A 13570-nucleotide genomic window follows, 5' to 3' on the forward strand; every position below is an offset into this window, starting at 1 on the left:
GCCTAAATGTCAGCGACTCCCTCCCTCCCTCCCTCCCTCCCTCCCTCCTTCCCCTCTCGAAAATGTGCGCCCAGAGCCCTAGCCACGAAAAGTGGCCGGGAACCACGTGTTTGGCCCTGTGGTAAGCGCTCACCAAGCAAATGAAACATCAATGTGAACTTGCGGTACGCGAGGAACGGTAACACACTTTTTCCGCCTTTATTCAAACCCTGTCGGATTGCGCCGCTTGGATTGAAACGGAAGCTCGCTGGCATTTATTGGCCGCGGGGTGTCGGCGAAGCTGCAACAGTCGCTGCGTGTCGTTCACCACACCCATCCCACTTTTAGAAGTATCTCCTCTACTTTACGTCCATGCAATTATAACTGGCCTCGCTCTGCTTTCTACTTAAGGAGCTTCTATTACCGCTTGCAAATGTTCCAAATGACCTTTTCTAGAACTTCGTGCGGTGACTTTCGCTTCCGTGCACGCATACACACAGTTGCTCTGTGTGTGTGTTTTGCTTAATAATCTTTTCGAGTTGAGCGGTGATGTTTTGCTCTTCATGATGTCTCTCAGTTTCTTGGTAAATACGTTGGAAGGCTCAGCAGGGACTTTGACTTGACTTGACAGAGCAACTTGAAGATTGGAGCCAGTTTGATCCTATCAAAAGGGAATGTCGTCAATTTTGAGGGATCGTTATTTGCTGATCCGGACTTTGTGGTTTTGATCGCGCTCCGGAATGGGTGGAGTGACAGTTCTTTTCTCAGGAAGTCTTGTGTTTCTTGGAGCGCTCGGCGTCTGGCCTCGTCGGCGGCCGTATCGTTCCGCCGACCTTTTCGCATGACAGAAATAACTCTTAATGAAATGCGGGAGATAAAAAGTGACTCGGCATATTTAAGCTTTCCGCACCTGCCTTAAATTGTCGTACATATTTTTTTTACTTTAGCTACAAATTTGCGCGGTGTCGTAAAGTTTCTGCATTTGCCTCGCAGGACGGTGGTGATGCCGATAGCCAACGAGTTTGCGCCAGACATGGTTCTGGTATCATCTGGGTTTGATCCCGTGGACGGACATGCTCCCCCTTTGGGTGGATACACGCTGACCGGCAAATGTAAGTTCACCATCGATTTGGTTTGCTTGTGTTGCCATGTGACAATGAACTCATTCACTGCCCGCCCAGTTCTAAACTGAACTTTGACGTCTATAGCCGTCAATGGTAGTGAACGTGTCGGTCGGAATTTGTTCAACAAAAAAAAGCAACCGTGCAGAAGGCCCTCGCTATCCCATGTTTTGAGATCACAAAGTAGCTTGCACAGCGCCATTAGAACACGTTAGCCCCTCAATGTGGAGCTTCCCTTCTTTTAAGCCATGTGCAGGCCCACTTTTTGGTTTTCTTTGATCGAATTCCGGAAAGGAAGTGGGAGCTTCATCGGCCTCCCCCTGACTTTTTTTTCGTCTCTCACTCTGTTTTCCTGCATATCCAGGTTTCGGCTACCTGACCAGGCAGCTGATGGGTCTGGCAGGAGGTCGGCTGGTACTCGCCCTGGAGGGAGGCCATGACCTCACCGCCATATGTGACGCGTCTGAGGCCTGCGTCTCCGCTCTGCTCGGCAACGAGGTAAGATGAGAGAGAGAGAGTCGGGATTGGGAGGGGCGGGGCGGGGCATCATTAGTGTGGAAAAAAATCAGCCTCATTCATCACAGCTATTGTTTGCTTGATTTGAAACATTTCCCCGGGTTTTGTATGCAAGGCATTTGGAGCTTCATGTCAACACGGAGATAGAGTCCTTCACGCTTGGCAGGAAGTCAGCAGAGGCTGCCAGAAAGACGGCACTGGGAGAGGCTTTCCGGGCAAAAGGTTAATTGTGGGCGTGTGTAGGTTGGATTCTGGATCGCGGCCGGCCGGCCGGCACTGCGATTCATGGCGCTCGATAGAATAGCCGCCTCCACTTTTTTGCCTTAGTGGAGCTCCGGTTCGCACTCGGCTCCTGATTATGTAACCGAGTTAACTTTACATCTCTTGCTGTCCAAATGTGCTCCACTTCATAGTTTTTCACCAATTAATACAATTGCTCGATCCGCGTTGCCTGGGAACAAATGTTTTTTTAGACATTGACTAAACCTAGTAAGCGTGTCAGCCATCAAAGTAAGTCATTCGAGATTGATTCCCGCTTAGTCAGCCATTGCGCCAAGAGTTAGCAAAGCTAGCTTGTGCTGTGAAGTTTGTACTGAGGACTGCTTCGAAAATTCTGAATTGGATCAGGAGTTTCGACGGCACCAGACGTGGCGGCGTTTTCTTCCCCCCGTCAGGAGGTCAATGGACGAGTGGCGCGTAGAGCTGAAAATGTGAAAATAGGCAGGAGGCGTCGAGCGTCAATTGCCCCACGGGGCCGCCCCCGCCCGCTGGCTGGCCGACGCACATCTGAAAGCGGTTAGCCTCGCACCTCTTTCGGCGAGGTCAGTCCGGGCCTTGGGATCAGATCGGACGGGGAAATGAGGTAATTGTTTGAAGTGGAGCGTGAGGAAACCAACCTGGGTTCTTTTCATGCTGCTTTTATGATGGATTCTATTTTTGCATCATGCAAGGAGTTTGGAATTGCCCACTTGGAATGGCTGATGCTCTTTTCAAACATGCCTGAAGGTTTACATGGAAATGGTCACTCACGTCTATCATAACAAGCCACTTGGCTAAATTGTCCGGCATTGTTAGCTCCGCTTTTTGAATGTAGCTAGAGCATAGCTTCACAAAACTAACGCCGCTCAAGGAAAGTTGAAGCGTAACCAACAGCAAGCGATTCAGCGTCAATATAATTGGCTTGATTTCTGGTGATGTCAGGCAGCAGCGAGGGGGGGGGGGGGGGGGGGTCACGGTTAGATTGTTGGAATTTTGATACCTGACAACCGGGAAAAAGCCTGAAATATCCCTGATGGTATCAAAACAGGAAGCCAGTAACTGCTTTATCATAATATCAGCAACGGTCGTCCCCGTAATGGATCTGGAATGCGGCTGGAAAACATCAATGGCGCTTTGCAGCTCCAAAGAGAAAGGAAAAAAAAAAAAGGGACCGCTGCTTGGATGTTTTTTGGCTTTTCCCAGTTCACGAGTCAATCGTGGTCGGCTCCATGTGCTTTTTTTTCTCTGCTTGAAAGTTTCTGGATGTGTCAAACGACAGGCAAGATGGGGAACTTGAAGTTGACAGCCAACGAGGTTGCGCTCCTCTGCAGGTTTCTGCCAAATTGCCAAAAAGCAACTCTTGCATTCAATCAAAGACCCATTTTGAAAGTCTCTATTTCTGCTTGACCTCTTTGACCTTCGACCTGCGGCGCTCGTACTTTTACTGGCCTTCCGAGCGAGAAAGACCTTTTTTTGCCAAGTTAGGAAAGGCTGCGCTATAATAAAAAGTGGTCGGGCTAAGAGCATTAGCTCTTTATCGATGAGCTAATTTATGATTGCTAGCAAACACGCTTGTTAGCAATGATTTGGCTACAACAAGCTAATTAATGTGCTAATGGCTAGCACCCGTCTGTGCCTTTTTTGGGCATGTTTTTGCTGCGGTTACAGTAAGACGCTCAAATTCACCAGTGGAAAAGATCACCTGCTTTGCTCGCCACACGCCGTTTCGCCCCGCTCACTTAGCATGACATAATCAACAGGTTTTGGTGACCGCTAACACATGTAGGCCGCCGCAACGGTAAACAATGGCCGCCTTGTGCGGCCTTTTTCTTTTGCTGAACAAGTGGAATCCCACCTCTTTCCACTGTTTTTCTTTCAGCCTCCCCCTGGAATGTTTATACCGGCGCACATTCCTCGCTCGTGGCTTTCCGCGGCGTCTCACTGCGGCGTCCCGTTGCGGCGTCTCGTTGCGGCGTCTAGCTGCGGCGTGCCAGGACATCGGTCAACGTGTCGTAGAAGTCTTCAAACTGTTCTTGTCGTCTTCTTTTCATACCACTGACGGATTGGTGTCACCGTGGACCTTCTGGGTTTCTCTCTAGCCATTCCTGCCAGGTGGGGACCCCCAGAGGACCCTGACACGAGCCATTAAAGTTTATAAGCATGGGGCCCGGCTGTCAGTCATGCAGACAGAACCCCCCCCCCTCCCCGTGCCGAGCGCTGGCTGAGGTGAGCCCCCGTGAAACCCCAGAGAACCCCTGACCTCCCTTTGACGGAAAGCTCAAGCGAGCGGGCGGGCTTCGGGCTGGGGGTTACGGCAAATCGTTTTGGGCTTTTGCCTGAAGGCTCAAAGGTGACTTTGCGACCAAATAGTGGTCCACTCTGGCTTCAAGTCTACAATATTGTCTTGTTTTTGAAAATGGTTGGTTCTTTTCAGCGCCAACGGGCGGCTTCCGTCTACGTTTGCAAAATAACCGTTGATCCCGTGTGTCCACGCACAAGTACCCGCTCCTTTCCTGCGCTCGTGATGTAGCGTGGCGTGACACGGATGGATTAAAGTATCCCTCTCCCTGCACTGCCTCTTCCTTCCACCGCTACGGACCCCGCCCGCACACTGTTTGTTCAAATTAAAAGAACTATTCGGACCTGGTGGAAGGCAGCCAACTTGCCCTTGACATCTTCCTCTTTGGCTCTTGCCTGCCCGCCGACGGCCAACATGAACGTGCGTGCATCTCCACTCGATTGATTGGCAGCCAGTGAGCTTGCGGCATCATGTGTTGCCGGACAAAAATTCGCCATGTGTTTGTCTACACACGTCTAATTTGGTGTGAGCAAGCAGTTTCCATGTCTGTGTCCTAGGGGTGGGTCACAGTACAAAGAGGATATTGTGTTTTGTTTTTTTGTGGTCATAGTTCCGCGAGTTCACATCCAGAGGTGAGCTGGGAGGAGAGTTACTGGTGGATCGCTTACAAATAGTTGTGCCAATTCAAATGCAGCAAGAATGCGCCGGCCGCTTGAATCGGCCTCCTCAGTGAGCTCATCCCGATTTACAGAAGAAGCGCTCAGAACGAAAGGAGCAAAAGCATAGACCATTAAACGTGGTCTAAATTTGCTACATTAGTCTCCATCTTTAAATACACAAAAGGATTGCAGAGTCATGTGGCCATTTCATTTTTTCCAAACAGTTGGAGCCCATTCCGGACGAGGTCTTGCAGCGGAGACCCAACGCCAACGCCGTCCACTCGATGGAGAAAGTTCTTGAAGCTCACAGTGAGTGAAGTGGAACTGTTTTATGCGTCAATGTGCTGTTGTATCAAAAATCACACAAAGGTCCGCATGGAAATCAAACACAAAAGTCCATTTAAAAAAATTGGTCAATTATTATTTTTATTTTTAATGTATTTGGTTTTTTTTTTCTTTTGTGTGTGGATTTTTTTTCATTCATATTTTTTCTGTGATTTTTTTATTTTTTTTATTCACCAAATCTTGTTTTGTTTGCGCCCAGGTAAATACTGGTGCTCACTACAACGCTCTGCCTCCACGCCGGCTTGCTCATTGAGCGAAGCCCTACGGCGAGACGCGGACGAGGCGGAAACCGTCTCCGCTATGGCCTCGCTCTCCGTCGCCAACAAGCACTTTGGAAAGAAGTACGTTTGCTCGAAATGCTTTTCATTGATTTTCGAAATTGCCAAACTGTCATCTCTGGATTTGCTGACTTGTGTGTGCGCACAGGACTGAAGAGGAACCGATGGAAGAGGACGCCCCCGTGTAAAGCGTCCCCGTTTGCCTTTTCCAGCACTGAGACTTTGCCACTCCGGCCCGTGTCATCCCACACCGCGTACTGGACTGGACTGGACAGGACAGGTCGGCACAAGCATTATCTTGATATGTACAAATGGAAACGAGTGGAAGAGCACGAGCATCTTTAGTGCCAAGTACTTCCCCCCCCCCACACTCGAGTGACACCCGATTTTATTTTTTGAACGCCAGTCAACAACGGACACAATACAGACGGAGCGGCCGCATCCTTGAGCACGTTTTCATCAAAGGTGGTGGTGAAGAATGTGATTGTGCACTTGGGTTGGAACCTTCCCGCATTTTCCCCAGCTTCATTATCTGAAAGAATGGAACAAAGAGATCAATTGGGTGACATTTTTTTCCAACATGGTCCTTCTCATTCCAAAATGGCGGAGCGTGTGGAAGAAGAGTGAGTGCATTTGTGCCTTTTTTTATTTTGGGGGGATATTTTTGGATACTTGCTTTGCCTTAAAAAGGGGCCCCAAAATAACGCCGTCTCCCGATTCCACACGACTCGGCGACACATCGAGTGTGTGCGTCACCAAACTTGCCTTGTCAACCTTTGAGGCTTACTTACTTACTTAAATGGCCTTGTTTTTTTTTTCCAGTCTCATCTCGGTAGGTGAGATCCAAACGTCCATTGGAGGCACTTACACGTAGCGTAGCATGCACTGATAAATAGAAAGCCATGTTCCAAATTGTTCAACATTAGCGATAGCGTCGCTTTAAAACGGAGACAGAAATGGTCGGAGAATGTTTGAACGTTATTAATTAGGTTAAAAGCGTCTTACACCAATCAAATTGCTATTTGAAAGGCTTCACGTTATTGATCCCAAATGACGTTCTGTATGCAAGTAGCTTGCATTTTTTCTGCCTTTTTGAGTTTATTAGCCCAACACTGGAGTGTTGCCACATCTTGCGCAACTTTCATCTTTGCCCCAACATTGAGATCATCGTTAGCTCTCAAAAGTGCATTTTTGTGGTTTGTTGGACATTTTGACATCAATTTTCCGAGCACAAACTTTTGTTTTGTGCACCGTTGCAGGGATGTTGTGACCTTTTTCTTTCTCATTGTGTATATTTTGTCACAAAGCTGACAAGACTCATGAGGGTCTGGAAATGGACTAAAGGCTTTGTGTGTGCGGGTTTCTACTTTGTATACAATTGTGCATCGTCTGTTCATAGTAGAGTTGTATACTATATATGAAAAAGAAATGATTATATTGTATAATGAGTATGTTGCGTGTACATAGTAGGCCGCCTGAAGATGCCGTTTGTTGTCCTCGCTTCCATTTTGCTTTCTTTTCTTTTTTTACGCGCCGTCATTTGGGATGCCCATGGGCTGGTCTGCTTCCTTTAGTCTTGCGCATATTTGTACTTTTCCAAACGCTCCTTGTCTATTGCTGAACATGCATTTTTTTTATATGGCACCTGTTACATTTGAATCATTCAAAAAAAAACTGAGACCAACATTAAATCTGGATTTTACATTTCATAAACGTCTGAATATGTTTAGCTCGAGCAACCAGGCTGTCAAGACATTTGATGAATAGAATTGATATTTAGCAAGTGGCTAGCTAAAGCATATTTTGAACCGGCGTCCAGGGTCCCATGCTAGTTGTGCCACCCGTGGGCGAAGGTCAAAGGTTTGAGCTTGTCTCCAAATAAACAGACGAGAATCCCCGTCGGTGGCGGAACTAACGCAAAGACAACACGTTTCCAAAGCAAATACGAGTACCTCCTGCTCCTCCTCAAATAAACACGCATTCCGGCACCGCTTTTGTCTCATCGCGACTTCGTGTCAATAGCCACGGCGGCCGCCTCGGCCTTTGTTAGCGCCTCCGATTGTGTAAATCATTTGGCGACGAGCCCGGAAGGGAGACGGCGCTCAAGAATGCGCCAGCTCCAAACCACCTAACGGGTCGTGGACCTTCTGCTAAGCTAAAGTGGGCTATGCTAAGGTTGAATATGAAAAAATACTTGTAAGGCAGCCCACAACTAAAAAGAATGGCTTTGCCAACCTTTGCCCTTTGCAAACATTGTGATCGTTTTCTGGCAAGTCTTTTGGAGCACACTCCACACCGCAGGAGAATCACTCAGGTTAATCGTTTGGAGACATCCGATGATCGGGTGTGCCCGCATTCGTCATCATCAGCACCACCGCATGCGGACGCGTAACCCCGTGACCCCGCCGCAAAGTCGGGTCACCGGGGAGGTGGAGAAGCCTCCTTCTTCCTGGAGGCCTGCCCGCAAGATGGCGGTTGGGTCGCCACAACAAAGCGCACAAACGTCATGACACATTGAATGATGGCAATACCAAAGCCCCGCCTTCGCTATCTTGCTTTTTTTTTTTCCCCCCACTTGATTCCTCACTATGACATTGCGGTCTGCGGCCTCAGCGTCTGCCGTTGTCAGTTGGCTCTATCATTACGCAGCCACCCGGGTGTGTGTGTGTGTGTGCGCGCGTGTGTGTGTGTCCACCCAGCTGGACTCATCACACAGCACATTTTAATTGCAGGTTTCAGTGTCTAAATGAGTGATGTCGCTCGGGCCAGCGTGACTAATTACAGATGACGCTCATTACAATGGTGTTTTGGATGGGTCGCAAAAGAAGACTTGGAAAAGGTAGACGGCAGGCTTAGCTTTAGGCCCCTTACTTTTTGGCCCATCCTCTTTGACCACTTTGGTGATGACCTTTTTTGTTGCTGTCCATTCTCTCTGTTTAGAAACAGGGGAGGCTCCGTTATTTTGGCTACATTCTCCGGGGGTGGTCCGGCACGGCCCGCACGTAAAAGCTGGCGTTGACCTCTGCGGCCGGCCATCATTGTCGCTGATGAGCCCAGGGGAGAACGTTCTCCCCTCGTCGTCGATGTGGAAAACAAAACGCCTGGACCGCCTCCGTCAGGCCCTGAAACGAGCAGAGTGAAAAGGAAGGGCTCGCTCTGTTTACGCGCCGGATGGCTTGTTGCCGTTCCGACAAGCCTTGCAAATATTCCCCGGTTAGATTTGGTATTTCGGTCGGAGCGCTCCGCTCGTAAAAACTGTAATTATTGTTTGGCTGACAACACGGACGCTTAAGTTAGATCCGTTTGCAAGATGCTCTGTGCTGAGGTCAAACTGTCAGAGCAATGTGCCAAAGCAGAAGAGGCTGATGAGGCTTGATTACTTCAGGGATGCTCGCTCGTCATGGAAAAGGAAGCAAAGACATTTGTGCAATAGCCCAGACTACGCTGCCTCTTGGCTTGGCATGACACAACACATCACTTCACCTATTTTGAAGTGTTTCTGCGAAGAGGACACCGAGTCCAAATCGGAATTGGGCAAAAGAAACAAGTCCCATGTTGTTGCCCTGCTTCTTTCTACGGACGAAAAGCCGGCCGTGGGAGGTAAATGAAAATGTCGTCGCGTTTTTCCATGCCGTTTTTACAGGAAACATCTGGATCTCCTGCCCCAGCCGAGCAGCGTGGCCCCGGGTGATTGGGAGCCGCTCAGATGAATAATGAGCCCGTATCAAACGGGCTCCCGCCGAGAAGCGGGCGCGGCCGGCGGCGAGCGAGCGAGCGAGCGAGCCAGAACCAGCGCCAAAAGTCCAGCACAAAATAAAGAGTGCAAAAAAAGGGAATGGTAACACTGTTAATGTGCAACTTCAAGCATTTCTTTCCTTTTTTTTTTTTTCTTTTTTTTTTTTCCACACCAACAATGCAAAGCCACATCACGCCCCAGCTGCAACTAACAATAACATTTGTAAACACATGTATGATGCATTTCTGTATCAGATTAGATTAGAGGGTTTTTTTTTCATCAAGGTTTTTTTTTGTTTGTTTGTTTAAAAAAATGCTGTATGAAATCAAACATCACCTTCGTTCAGCAAATGATTTCGAACGTTTTGAAGAAGACTAAGACGCCACGCATTATGAGAGGAAAAGAATGCCAGGTGTGAGGCTATACTTTTCTGTGCATGTGTGTGTGATGTGTGTATTTTCTACGTTGTAGTTTCGATCTTGCTTTCAGCTCATTGCCACACGTTTTAGCAGACAAGCTTTTTTTTTTTTTTTTTTTTTTTATGTGTTCAGGGTTGAAAGTGGCTCAAGTTCCCTCTGCTGTTAATAAACGTGACTTTTATGATTATTGTCGGGGGGGGGGGGGGGGGGGTAGTGGGGGCTCCATTATCCAAGGCCAAACTTTGTGTTTTGGCCCTCATAATGAATGCTGCATACATGGAAATGTAATCAGCACAAGTGTGGTCCAGAAAGTGTTTCTCAGTTGAAAAATTCTCCTTGTCACATAAAAAAAAAAAAAAAAGCTGCACAAGGTTTCCTTCAAAAATATGTTTTAATAAATAAGCAAAATGTACAAAAAAAGACTTGACGGGGATCACGTCCCTTTGCAGGCTATAGGCGCACTTTGGACATCATTCTGTACACATGTCCAAGTGAAATTGATTTGCATCCTTCTTTTTGACTTTTGCTGTCACGTGACAGCAAGCGGACAACGTCACGTCACGTCCTGTCAGAGGCAGCGTGCTGGCTGCGGCCACGCATGCGCGCGTGACGCTTCTCAATGCACGCGAGTGCGGCACATGACGTCCACGGGCTCTTCGTGATAGTCCCTTTGGCTCTCGACGACAGTCTGCAAGAGAAGAAGTGGATCAGGATCAGCTTTCATTCAAGGTGTTCCAAATCCAAATGACATGAAACGTCAACCTTCAATGTTGACATTAACGATGCGTCTTTGAGCGAGAGTTCCGGTTTTTTTTTTCATTTTCTGAACATCTTAAGCCTTTTTTTTTTTTTTTTACATAGTTGAGTTACAGATACAGACTTGACAAGAACTCACAAACTATAGGGAATGCAGGTTTTATTTGTATTTATTGTGACAAATCATATTTTAGAATACTTTGACGTTATTCTACCGATTATTTTCTTGTAAAGAACTGATGATTCGAATTTGTTTCTTGGATCTTGCAAGCGTGCATGCGCAAGGCTACAAACGATCTGTTCGTTTAACACGGTAATGGTGCATTTTGTCCTGGCCGCCATGCACTCATTCCTGCGGTGCGCACACAGCAGTGCATGGCCTGTTGCAGCCAGCCAGCCATCATGCATGCAGGCGAAAAAACAATGAGGTAAAAAGCAAATGCCTGCTGCGTAAAACAAAATGGTCTTTTCATGAACACTATTCCATATTAGATGTAATTAATGGACTCGGATTGAAAAGCAAAAAGCTTTCAGCCACCAATGCCTAATATTTTTGACACAATCTGATTTCCCTTTTACTTGTTATTTTTAAAGGATTTTTCTTTTTGCCCTCCGCTTTTTCTATTTTCGGATATTTATTTATCCTTCCCGCAAGCCGATATATGGCCGATAATATTGCCAACACTAGGCTTTATAGGATCATAATGTCCAACTAAGATAATAAGTGATCTAATGGGCGAGCGGGTAAAACAAATGATGTTATCACACCCATGCAGGGGCGTTCCCGTTTTGAACAAAATACAAAGCAAAACGTCTTGGAAGGAAGGGATCCAAACTGATTGGATTCTCTGAGAAAGGTGCAACTGAGATGTGCATGACTGGGCCTTCTTTTGAGTGAGCACGCGTTGTAAATGTGCTGCGTGACGTGACGTGTGTGGCAGGCGACGCACCTCTTTGGCATCGCACCCGGCGCGCGCCCTCCCTTTAATGCGAGGTGGACATGGACCAAGCGCCCTCCATCCTCCACACGGAGAAGGCGTAGCTGAGTCTCTCGTGGGCCACGTAGCTGCAGCTGGACATCTTGTTGTCCATCTCGTCGCTCTGCAGCACCTGACACAGGAAGTCGATGTAGCGCGACGCCAACTTGAGCGTCTGGATCTTGCTCAGCTTGTCCGAAGGCAGCGTGGGGATGATTTTACGCAGAGACGCGAAGGCTTCGTTGAGCGACTGCGTCCGTTGGCGCTCGCGCACGTTGGCCAGCACCCGCTGGTTCTGCAGCTCCTCGTACGACTGGCTCCCGGGGGTGCCGACGACGCCGGGGCTGGGCTTCTTGCTGCGCTTCAGGGGCGCCGGGCTTCCGCCGCCGCTGCCGCCGCTGCCGCAGCTGTCTTCACCGCCGCCGCCGCCGCCGGACTTTTTGCTGGGCCTCCGCTTGCGCGCGCAGCGCTGCTTGCCGGGCCGTCGGCGCTCAGCCTCCTCCTCGCTGGTGCCCAGGCTGTCCGCCGGGGACACCGGGGATCCGGAACCTTCTTCCATTTCTCGCTTGAAGAAATGCAAGGGGAGCGAGGGGAACGCGACGTCCACCTTGGAAGCCGTGGTGACGAATTGCAAAAGCCCCCCCGCCGCCCCACAAAAAAGTATCCGACAAGATGGGAGGAAGAAGCCGAAGCCCTCCGCGCGCGCCCTGCCCTGCCTTCCGTGCCCTGCCGTGCCCTGGCTTACTTCAAAGGCGTCCGAGTGCACTTTGGCATGCCTTCTCCTCGCGCAGGAAGTTTTTCCCAAGTGTTTTTTGGGGGGGAAACCTCATCCCGGGTTGGGATGCTAAATAGTTTGGAGGCTGGAAGGGGAGGGCTTTTGCAGCTGGAGGGGGAGCCTGCATGCGCCCTCCTGCTTCTTCACGATAGTGCAACTCTGGAACTTTCTTGAATTCTTTCACTCGGTTATTCCAACGTCACCTTTGCAACCTCACCAAACGAGGCCCCGTTGCCATCAAACGCAAAACTTAAAGAAAATCGGTCCATCTTAAGGATAACAAACAGAGACAAGAAGATCAATCTTTCATCACAGGCTTCTAAAATGCACCTTAAAGGAGAGGAAAGTCCATACATACGAGGTCCAGCTCTTCATCTGACATGTCATGTTTATTATTTTATGTTTATGTTTATTTATTATATTATTATTTATACACATTTTTCCCTAATAAAGTGCCCTGTGATTAGGTACACTTGAAAATGGCGGTGTACCTAATGGAGTGTCCGTGTGCTTCCCTCGTTAATTGCACCTGCGTGAAAAGTTTTATCTCCTGCTGAACGTGAAAGGAGCTAAAACTTTTCACGCAGGTGCGTTTAACGAGGGTCACTTGGAAAACATATTAGAACGCGGCCCCGAGGACTGGAGCTTGACACCCGTGACCTTTGACCATGATATTTCCCTAATAAAGTGGCCTGTTATTAGTTACACCTGAAAATGGCGGCGTACCTAATGGAGTGTCCGCGTGACGTCACAAATCCAACAGCCAATCAGAAAGTGGGGGTGAGGGCGGGTGTGGCACTTTTCACTTTCAGTTAAGCGTTGACCATGATATTTCCCTAATAAAGTGGCCTGTTATTAGGTAAACTTGAAATTGGCGGTGTACCTAATGGAGTGTCCGCGTGACGTCACAAATCAAACAGCCAATCAGAAAGTGGGGGTGAGGGCGGGTGTGGCACTTTTCACTTTCAGTTAAGCGTTGACCATGATATTTCCCTAATAAAGTGGCCTGTGATTAGGTACACTTGAAAATGGCGGCGTACCTAATGGAGTGTCCGTGTGCTTCCCTCGTTAAGTGCACCTGCGTGAAAAGTTTTAGCTCCTGCTGATCGTGAAAGGAGCTAAAACTTTTCACGCAGGTGCGTTTAACGAGGGTAACTTGAAAAACATATTGGAACGCGGCCCCGAGGACTGGAGCTTGACACCTGTGACCTTTGACCATGATATTTCCCTAATAAAGTGGCCTGTTATTAGGTACACTTGAAAACGGTGGTGTACCTAATGGAGTGTCCGAGTGACGTCACAGATCAAACAGCCAATCAGAAAGTGGGGGTGAGGGCGGGTGTGGCACTTTTCACTTTCAGTTAAGCTTTGACCATGATATTTCCCTAATAAAGTGGCCTGTGATTAGGTACACCTGAAAATGGCGGTGTACCTAATGGAGTGTCCGCGTGA

General features: G+C 48.4%; 2 protein-coding genes across 10 annotated transcripts in view; one reads left to right on the top strand and one right to left on the bottom strand.

Moving 5' to 3' along the window:
* The window catches only part of LOC133159614 (histone deacetylase 4-like), a 37831-nt gene extending 28645 nt beyond the window's left edge, over nucleotides 1-9186 (top strand). For 7 of the 9 annotated variants that reach the window (XM_061286774.1, XM_061286773.1, XM_061286775.1 and 4 more), the window contains 5 exons: nucleotides 973-1091; nucleotides 1465-1598; nucleotides 5057-5141; nucleotides 5377-5518; nucleotides 5604-7168. In XM_061286774.1, coding sequence (XP_061142758.1) covers nucleotides 973-1091; nucleotides 1465-1598; nucleotides 5057-5141; nucleotides 5377-5518; nucleotides 5604-5643 — 520 coding nt within the window. In that variant the 3' untranslated portion in view covers nucleotides 5644-7168. Of the gene's footprint in view, nucleotides 1-972; nucleotides 1092-1464; nucleotides 1599-5056; nucleotides 5142-5376; nucleotides 5519-5603; nucleotides 7169-8187; nucleotides 8295-8395 lie in introns of those variants that run through there. The other 2 variants (XR_009715720.1, XR_009715719.1) reach the window with 2 other exon arrangements.
* Nucleotides 9187-9982: 796 nt separating this feature from the next.
* LOC133159616 (twist-related protein 2-like) lies at nucleotides 9983-12187 on the bottom strand. The gene is made up of 2 exons (XM_061286776.1): nucleotides 11317-12187; nucleotides 9983-10298 (listed from the first exon to the last, which is right to left on the bottom strand). Exon 1 carries the CDS (start codon nucleotides 11900-11902, stop codon nucleotides 11351-11353), a length of 552 nt encoding a protein of 183 aa, XP_061142760.1. The 5' UTR covers nucleotides 11903-12187; the 3' UTR covers nucleotides 9983-10298; nucleotides 11317-11350.
* Between the last annotated feature and the right edge of the window lie 1383 nt (nucleotides 12188-13570).

This window comes from Syngnathus typhle, linkage group LG9, assembly GCF_033458585.1.
Source record: "Syngnathus typhle isolate RoL2023-S1 ecotype Sweden linkage group LG9, RoL_Styp_1.0, whole genome shotgun sequence".
Lineage (NCBI taxonomy): Eukaryota > Metazoa > Chordata > Actinopteri > Syngnathiformes > Syngnathidae > Syngnathus > Syngnathus typhle.

What these genes read in the sequence shown, in the direction of transcription:
- LOC133159616 (XM_061286776.1), bottom strand. Translation starts at nt 11,902, where the DNA reads ATGGAAGAAGGTTCCGGATCCCCGGTGTCCCCGGCGGACAGCCTGGGC.